This window comes from Anolis carolinensis, chromosome 2 (genome assembly GCF_035594765.1).
Source record: "Anolis carolinensis isolate JA03-04 chromosome 2, rAnoCar3.1.pri, whole genome shotgun sequence".
NCBI classification, from domain to species: Eukaryota; Metazoa; Chordata; class Lepidosauria; order Squamata; family Dactyloidae; genus Anolis; species Anolis carolinensis.
In genome coordinates this window covers 35,095,354-35,105,386 of record NC_085842.1, presented here as the reverse complement: position 1 = coordinate 35,105,386, position 10,033 = coordinate 35,095,354, and the positions used below count along the sequence as shown (strand labels likewise).

General features: G+C 41.2%; 1 protein-coding gene across 1 annotated transcript; it reads left to right on the top strand.

Annotated features, from left to right (window-relative positions):
• The first annotated feature begins 2,092 nt into the window (after positions 1–2,092).
• On the top strand, positions 2,093–8,116 carry ndufaf3 (NADH:ubiquinone oxidoreductase complex assembly factor 3). Its single transcript, XM_008105442.3, has 5 exons — positions 2,093–2,249; positions 3,052–3,244; positions 4,832–4,898; positions 6,201–6,301; positions 7,667–8,116. Exons 1-5 carry the CDS (start codon positions 2,170–2,172, stop codon positions 7,757–7,759), a joined length of 534 nt encoding a protein of 177 aa, XP_008103649.1. The 5' UTR covers positions 2,093–2,169; the 3' UTR covers positions 7,760–8,116.
• The last annotated feature ends 1,917 nt before the right edge of the window (positions 8,117–10,033 follow it).

The following is a 10,033-nucleotide window of genomic DNA, read 5'->3' as shown; positions in this document are numbered from 1 at the left end:
GTGCTAAATTCATAAATCCAGTAATTTCTACATTGAATTACTGTGTATTGAACTACTTTTTCTTCCAAATTTGTTGTCTAACATGATGTTTTGGTGTTTCATTTGTGAAATCATAACTTAATTTGATGTTTAATAGGCTTATCCTTAATCCCTCCTTATTATCCAACATATTCGCTTATCCAACATTCTGCCGGCCCGTTTATGTTGGATAAGTGAGACTCTACTGTACTGTATTTACAAATTTACCATTAAAATATCACAATGAATTTAAAACACTGACTACAAAAACATTGATTATGAAAAGGCAGACTGCGTTGGATAATCCTGAATATAAACGAATGTTGGATAAGTGAGATTCTTCTTTAATATGAAATAATTACTGGGATAGAATAATGCAGAACAATATAATCTCTAAAACCAGGACAGTAAATAAACAGGGGAATTCCACACAGGAAACAATCAGGGCCAGCTAACACCTCCCAACAAAGTATTCCCATCATCAAAGTCTGGCAAATCCTGTTTTCTCAGGGCCACAGACAGTAGAAGCACATAAAATATCGCAAACAACACCACTCTGAAAACAAGGGAATTCCAGACAGGAAACAATCAGGGCCAGCTAACACCTCCCAACAAAAAATTCACCCAGGGAGGAAACAGCCGGGCTTTAAAGCTGCATAGCCATTACATCCTAATCATTTTTCCTAATTGCAGCATTCATACTTGCCTCCAACAAACAAAAAAAACCAATCAGAAATACTGTATATTCACAACCTTTAGGAAATAATATCCCCTGATGGCGCAGCATGTTAAAGCGCTGAGCTGCTGAACTTCTGGACTGAAAGGCCGCAGGTTTGAATTGGGGGAGCGGAGAGAGCCCCCACTGTTAGCTCCAGCTTCTGCCAACCCAGAAGTTCAAAAACATGCAAATGTGAGTGCATCAATAGGTACTGCTCCGGCGGGAAGGTAACGCCGCTCCATGTAGTCATCCCACATGACCTTGGAGGAGTCTTCTATTTGCTGTGTGCCATAGAAAAGGGTAGGAAAGGGTTATAGGAGAGGCAGTGAGCGGGGACATGCAAATTTCCACACCAATGGCGAGAGAAAGGAACACTGGGGTGCCTGTGGTGGGGGAGAAACAGAACATCCAGGATGAAAATGTTCCCATATGAAAGCCTTCACTTGGGTGGGGGGCAGAATGGTGTTAGTGGGGGACATTGGCAGGGTTTGGGCTACATGTTCATGTTGCCTTGAGTCCCCCTCGGAGTAGAGAAAGGTGAGATATAAATATGGCAAATAAATAAATAAATAAATAAATAAAACTTGCATATCAGTAAAGGGAGGCCATGGGTGTCTCATGATCAGTGGGAGCTATAGCTGTTTGTGGAGGCTGTCTGTGTAAGTGGACACCTCCTCCATATGTACACATACACATTTTTCACTTGTATTACGTGTATTTTAAATTTATTTATTCATTTATATTATTTATTTTTATGTATTATTTTTGTTATTATTATTTTATTATATATTTATAATATATTTATCTTTTTATTATTTATTTATATTATTTATTATGTATTCTTTGTGTTGTCGAAGGCTTTCATGGCCGGGATCACAGAATACATGTATTCTATGTATTCTTTATTTATTATTATATATTTATCTTATATTTATTATGATTATTATGTTATTATTTTTTATCTTTTTATCATTTTATTATTAATATGTGTATAGATAAATAGATATATAATGTGTATAGATATGTATGTGTATAGAATAGATAGATATACTGTATAAAGAATTATTTCTTCGATTTATTTGCCAGTTGCTTGGGAGTTATGCAAAAGGGGACTTTTTTTGACCCTTGGCTTTCCTACATTATTTAATACAGGTTGAATATCCCTTATCCAAAATATTTTGGACCAAAAGCATTTGGGATTTAGTATATTTTTTTCCCCTGCAGCACAATTATCTTGGACAGGCTCTAAATACAAATGTCTTGGGCTGTGCATTGCGCTCCTATGACCACTAGGGGGCTCCAAGAGCTCCAACAGTACAGCGAGGGAGGTTCTTCCAATGAGGGCTGCAGTCGAAGCTCCACCCACTCCGGGCCTGGCCACGTGACGCTCCCCAGCAAAAGCCCCGCCCCTTCTGCGCTAGCTCCTCCCCTCCATGGCTGCGCTCAGAACGTTCGGCCCGGTTCTGGGCAAGAGACTCGCTGCGGTGTCCCCGAAGCCTGTGCTCGCCCTTCTGTAAGTACTAGATCTGTAGGCACGAAAATACCGTTATCCCAAAGGCACCGTGTCCTGCCTGATCTTGGAAGCTAAGTAGGGTCGGCCCTTGTTAGAAATTGGATGGGAGACCGCCAAGAAAAATTAGGGTGGATTTACACTGTAGAATTAATGTACTTTTGGACTCCAACTCCCACCAATCCTAACAGCCTCAGGCCCCTTCCTTTTCCTCCTCAGCGAAGCCTGAGGCTATTAGGAATGGTGGGAGTAGAAGTCCAAAACATCTGCAGGGCCCCAAGTTTGCCCATGCCTGGTGTAGATGCACTCTTGGCACTAGAAACTTTTCCAAAGATGGCCCTCCAGCCTCTGTTTAAAAACTTGCAAGGAAGGGGCTTCCACTGCACCCTGAGGCAGAGAGTTCCACTGATGAACAGCTCTCACAGTGAGGAAGTTCTTCCTGATGTGCAGCACTTTATCAGTTCCTCGTGTTTACAACTTTTACAAGGTGAACTTTACCCAGTTCATTATTACAACTCGTCGTTCTTAATTTCATGTTTTATTAAGTTTGCTTTTTCTTTGTAGGTTAATGTTTGAATTTTATAATTGTGTAGGTTTTTGTCTATGGATGTATTTTATATTGTTATTGTTTTTATCCTGGGCTTGGCCCATGTAAGCCGCCCCGAGTCCCCTTCGGGGGAGATGGAGGCGGGGTATAAAAATAAACTTATTATTATTATTATTAGTAGTAGTAGTATTAGTATTATTATATTAATGTTCAGGTGGCATCTCCTTCCCTTTGTCTTGTCTGTGTTCACAATGGCAGGCAGCCCCAGCGAGGCCACCGCCTCACTCCTTCTGACGATGAGCTCTACCAGAAGACAACCATCCGACACCTGGAAAAGGAGTCCCCGGACATCATGTTCGTGGAAAGTTACACCCGCCGCGGCTTTACTATCAGTGGGAACAAGATTGTGGGGCCCTGTGCCATCTTGCCCCGAGCCATCCTTCAGTGGAACGTGAGTAGGAAGACACAGAAAATTCACCTTGGTGCATCTACACCAGAGCCCCCAGTGGCGCAGTGGGTTAAACCCTTGTGCCGGCAAGACTGCTGACCAAAAAGTCAGCGGTTTGAATCCAGGGAGCGGGGTGAGCTCCCATGCGGGGACATGAGAGAAGCCTCCGACAAGGATGGAAAAACATCCAACATCCGGGCTTCCCTTGGGCAACGTCCTTGCAGACAGCCAATTCTCTCACACCAGAAGCGACTTGCAGTTACTCAAGTCGCTCCTGTCATAAAAAAAACCCAGTAGAATTAATGCAGTTTGGTATCCCTTTAACTGCCACGGCTCAGTGCTACTCAGATATGTAGTTTGGTGAGGCACCAGCACTCTTTGGCAAAAAAGACTAAAGTCCTTGTACAACTACATCTCCCAGGATTCCATAGCATTGAGCCATGGCAGTCAAAAGGGTACCAAACTGCATTAATTCTACAGTGTAGATGCACCCTGAGGCTGATATTAAAAATTAGGTAAAGTTAAAGGTTTCCCTGACGTTAAGTCTAGTCATGTCTGACTCAGGGCGTTGGTGCTAATCTCAGTTTCTAAGCCAAAGAGCCGGTGTTGCCCAAGGTCATGTGGCCGGCATGACTGCATGGAGCTCCAAAGGGAGTGGTACCTATTGATCTACTCACATATGCATGTTTTTGAACTGCTAGGTTGGCAGAAGTTGGGGCTAACAGCAGGCGCTCACCCCACTCCCCGGATTCGAACTGCTAACTTTTCAGTCAACAAGTTCAACAGCTCAGCAGTTGAAACTTGCTATGCCACCGGGGGCTCACATGAAAATGTGAGTCAAGCACTGGAAAGGTTAAATGGATGCAATGGCCCAGCAAAAGCTGTTCAGTATAAGCAAATGTGTCTGTAGCTTGGTAGGCCTCTGTGTGAAAAGGCCTCAGTATGACAAGGCTTCAGTGTGAATAATAATAATAATAATAATAATAATAATAATAATAATAATAATAATAATAATAATAATACTTTATTTTTCTATTCCACCTCCATCTTTCCACAGGGACCCAGGGCGACTAACACGGGGGCAAATCCAAAGTAAAAAAAATAAACAGAATAAAATACATGTAAAGACATCTTTAAGTAGATAAAATAAAAACATTAAAATCATAGTAATGCAATATAATATAATAATAAAACAATAATTTAATAAAATGATAAAATGCAAAGACCACAATTTAATGACAAAGTGAATAAAATGGGAAGGCAGTCTAGACAAAACTGCAAAAATACGTATGTAGGCCTCAGTATGAGAATGCTTCAGTGTGAGAAAGCCTTAATGTGAGAGAAGCTCCGTGTGAATAGACCTCAGTTTGAAAAGGCCTCAGTTTGAGTAGACCTCAGTGTGAGTAGGCCTCAGTGTGAGAAGGCCTCAGTGTGAAGGCTGCTGTGTGTAAAGCTCCTGTGTGAAGCTCCTGTGTAAGTTCATAGTTTACATTTATGTGGTGCAGTGGTGGGACAGCATGCCTCCCTTCCCTCCCCAAGACATTCCTGGACTGCAACTTTTATTAACTCTAGTTCTCTTTCTGATTCTAGGTTGGAACACATACAGACATCACTGCAGAGAGCCTGACCCTCTTCCGCCTGCTGGAGCCCCGGATTGGTATGTCATAAGTGGGTTGCCTGAACTAAAACAAAGCCCATGCTTTGAGTCTTGGCAACATCAGAAATCTAATTTAGGCCATTTCTATACTGCCCTATATCTAATCCCAGATTACCTGTTTATCTCAGATTATCTGGCAGTGGAGACTCACATAATCTAGTTCAAAGCAGATAATCTGGGATCAACTCCTGGGATATAGGACAGTGTAGATCCAGTCTTAGAAAATAAATTGGGAAGACACAGTGTTTCAGCTGCTAACAATGAGATCAATGTGGAATCATTGAGGTAGGAGAGTCTGTGGAAAGGGCTGCCTCTCAGACCTTGATTCCTGAATATTATGGTGATGATGGTGGTGGTGGTGATGGCAATAATGATACATTATAATAATAATTTTTATTTGTTACCCACCTTTCCTCATGATTCAACATGGGACACGACACAGTTAAAACTCATAATCCTAAAATACATTAAATAAAACGCATATATTGAGATACATTTCTGTAAAATACATGCATAAAAATGCATGCAATGAAGATTGACATGCTATAGTCATAGAATGTGAATTTAAAAGGCATGGTTCAAAACCAGCTCTCAGAATTTAAGACACAACTGAAGACCCATCTCTTCCAGCAGGCCTACTCAGTCAATTTTAAATTGTGAATTTCATCAGTGGATTTTAACTTTTATTTTAATTCTGTGTATCTTGTTGTACGTATTTTAATAATGTGTTTTATTTCTTGTTTTAACAATGTTGTACCCTGCCTTGAGCCACAGGGAGAGGCAAGTATTTCATTATTATTATTATTATTATTATTATTATTATTATTATTATTATTATTATTATTTTATTAATTTGATACACAACAAGATTATTACACAGCAAACAAAATCGCTATGCTGGCTTTTGTACTGGATCACATGTCAGACTCTTCCCAAGTTTCTAGGAATATGTGATGTATCGGCGAATAATACATGCAGAACCAAGTGGGGTGGCCTTTTGCACCTGCTAGATGGAGATTTCGTCAGCGCCAATTGTTTTTATGTACTAGCCAAGCGCTTTAGGCACTGCATCCAGTGTGCCAATCACCACTGGGACCACCTTTACTGGCTTATGCCAGAGTCTTCGGCAGTTTGATCATTGAATCCTCATATCGTGTATTATTATTATTATTATTATTATTATTTTGACTGGGTAGGCCTGCTGGAAAGGATAGAACTTCAGTTGTATCTTGATTTCTGGCCACTGATTTAGCTGTGGGATCTCCATCGGGGAGAGTAACTCAGTTTTCTAACCTGCCCTAGAAATCTTGGTCCTGGGAACGGGAGACAAGGTGCAGAGGCTGGACCCTGCTGTTTTGAAATTAATGCGCCAATGTGGGATCGCTGTGGAAATACAAGATACGGTAAGCGATGGAGGGAATCTCCTCCCTTGGTTGTAGTGGACTGGGTTTTTTAGGGGATTTTGTAGGGTCACTTGAGCTTGTATTTTCAATCTGTGGCACAGTACAGGACATGAAGCCTGAAATCTCCCTTTCTTATCTAGCATCTCATTCCAAACACTTAGTATTTAATTTTAAAATGTATGTTTCCAACCCCAATGCAAATATTTTGCTCCTAAGATGTTGGAGATATGTGACTACAAAAACCAGAAAAGTGTTGAGTTCATTTTATTTACATCTTCAATATTTCCTATAATTATTTTTTCTTCATGTAAAATTTATTTTTAAGCATGTGTGTGGTTTTGTAATCCCTTTAGCCTTTTAAAGTTCTTTTAACTTTTTGAGTGGCTTAATGTTTTATTTTAGTGCGGATTGTTTAAATAATTTGTGTTACTATTATAAAAAGAACTGGTTAAACAAAAACATCTATACATAACCAGGATTTCTGTCTCCAAGGATTCTGCTGTATCGAGGTGAATTTTACATACTTTTAAATAAAAATACACTGTAGAATTAATGCAGCTTGATACCATTTAACTTCCATGTTATGGAATTATAGGAATTGTTTGATGAGACATCAGACCTTGTGAAACTACAACTCCCATGATTCTATAGCCTTGAGCCTCCGGGTGTTTTGGACTTCAACTCCCACAATTACTAACAGCCTCTTGCCCCTTCCCTTTTTTCCTCAGTCGCTTAATATCACTTTAACTTTCATGTTCCAATAATAAGGAGTTGGTGTTTTTGTGCAACACCAACACTCTTTGGTATTGAAGCCTAATGGCCTTGTGAAACTACATCTCCCATGATTCCATAGCTGTTGAGCCATGCAGTTAAAGTGATGTCAAACTGCATTAATTTTAAAGTGTAGATGGATCTTCACAACAGGTTGGTTGAATTGAACTTTGGGTTTTACTCAAGATCAGGAGAAATATACACACATACACTTTTATATATTCACAGCCCAACCATTTTTTTTCATTATTTTTTAGCCCTGTCTCTAGGGTTATTTGGGGCCCGATTCAGAACATTGTTTTGGCTAGACCTCAACAGCTCTAGTTTCTTAGAAAGGGTTATCATGATTTTCTAATGGGTGAGCAGATGACTGGTATTTGGCATATGTTCTGTATCTCAAAAATTGGAGACGATAGGGGGAAATTGGTGCCATTTTTGGAATAGGCAGGTCCAACATACCCAGAAACGGATCTAACATTTGAGTCACCAAAATATGTGTTGGCCAATGTTATTCTTATAAGGGTCATTCACACCCCATTGGGTTTCCACTCTGCCTTGGAAAGTACTTAATACTTTTTCCCATTGCTCCCATAGCCCAATGCCTGTGCAACTTTCAATTTCTTGACCAGTGAGCGGCGTCTGACGGCGGCTGGACTTATCCCTCCTCCTGCTGCGGCGGGTGCCTGAGCGAAAGCTAAAAGATGCAGAAAACCCCTGGCAGGTGACAGAGAGGGAGGCTCCATTGCCTTTCCTGCCAGATTCTTCTCTGCTTTGTGTGGCAATTCCTTGCTTGGAAGCAAGGCAGGTCAAAGAAGCATGGATTTTTGCTATGTGTGATCACAAATAACAGAACTCAGAATGGTGGAGATTTGGAATATCCTTGAAAAAAGTACACACTAGCAATGTGTGTTATTTGTGATGTTTTAGAACTGTTTGTACAAAGGGAGCAGCTTCTTGCTTTTCAGAAGGCTGGTATTGTGTTTCGTTTTGTGGAAGATTTGATCCAAAGTTAATAAAAAGGCATTTGAAGCCATTTGGCTTATATCTTGACCCAGTCAGTCTCTTTCTCTCTATGAAGAGCAGCTTAAAGAGCTGGGCATGCTTAGCCTGCAGAAGAGAAAGTTGAAAGGACACTTGATCACCATGTTAAAATATTTGAAGGGATGTCACAAAGAAGAGGGAGCAGGCTTGTTTCTGCTGCCCTGGAGATGAGGACTCGGAGCAATGGGTTCACATTAGGAAGAACTTTCTGACTGTAAGAGCTGTACAGCAGTGGAAAACTCTGCCTCGGAGTGTGGCTGAGCCTCCTTCTTTGGAGGCATTTTAAATAGAGGCTAGACAGCCATCTGTTCAGGGTGCTTTGATTGGGGAGTAGACTGAATGGTCCATGTGGTCTTTTCCAACTCTTAAAAGATTATCCATTTATTTATTATTATTTGTATTTGATACACAATATCAGTACACAGCAAACAAGATCACTATGCTGGCTGTTGTATTAGACTGAATAGTCCATGTGGTCTTTTCCAACTCTTAAAAGATTATCCATTTGTTTATTATTATTATTATTAGTATTTGATACACATTATCAGTACACAGCAAACAAGATCACTATGCTGGCTGTTGTATTAGATCACACACCAGACATTTCCCAAGTATCTAGGATTATGTGATATATCTGCAAATAATGCGTGAAGATCCAGGTAGGGTGGCCTTTTGCAGCTGACAGATAGTAATTCTGTCAGCGCCAACTGTTTTTAAGTGCTGGCAAAGGTCTTTAGGCACTGCACCCAGTGTGCTAATCACCACTGGGTCCATCTTTACTGGCTTGTGCAGTTCAATCCTTAATTTCTCGTATCGTGTCAACTTTTCCAGTTGCTTCTCTTCAATTCTGCTGTCGCCTGGGATTGCAACATTGATGATCCACACTTTGTCGTTTTCCATGATCGTGAGGTCAGGAGTATTGTGCTCCAAAACTCTGTTAGTCTGAATTTGGAAGTCCCAGAGTAGTTTGATGTGTTTATTTTCTGTAACGTTGTTGTCATCATCACCTGCTCTTTCTCCCCTAAAAGGACACAAAGCGGCTCTCGTCCCTCATCGTGCCAATGCTGAACACTCAGAATAATGTTGTATGGAATTTTGAATGGTTATTTTTCATGTCCCTCTCCCACACTTTGTTAAAGAAGCCCAAGGTGGGAAGGGTGGAGTTCTCCTGTTCCTCAAATAACTGAGTTAGATTGAGAAGAAGCAACTTGTACGAAACGTGTCCGTGGACTTTAGGCGTGAACCTGAATCTGAATTCTTGACCCCCCACAACTGCATCTTAGAATGGGTTTGGTGCTCATATTAGGATAAAGGAAGAGGAGCAAATGCTGGGCCTAAAAGGAGAACAAGCCCTATGAGGAGTGGCTTAAAGAGCTTGGCATGTTTAGCCTGCAGAAGAGAAGGCTGAGAGGAGACATGATAGCCATGTACAAATACGTGAAGGGAAGTCATAGGGAGGAGGGAGGGAGCTTGTTTTCTGCTGCCCTGCAGACTAGGACATGGAACAATGGCTTCAAACTACAGGAAAGGAGATTCCACCTGAACATCAGGAAGAACTTCCTCACTGTGAGGGCTGTTCGACAGTGGAACTCTCTCCCCCGGGCCGTGGTGGAGGCTCCTTCTTTGGAGGCTTTTAAGCAGAGGCTGGATGGCCATCTGTCGGGGGTGCTTTGAATGCGATTTCCTGCTTCTTGGCAGGGGGTTGGACTGGATGGCCCATGAGGTCTCTTCCAACTCTACTATTCTATGATTCTTCCAAGCCGAGCAGGGCTCTTCCATGTTACAAGTCAATCTAGAAAAGGGTATGTAAATATTCTATTGCACTGCAGCTCTCCATCTCTTTCCCTTAGTGTTTTAGAAGAGCTAATGAGCTTTTTCGGGTTGTTTGTGAGGGGGGCAAGGAGCCAGGAGAAAGGCCAC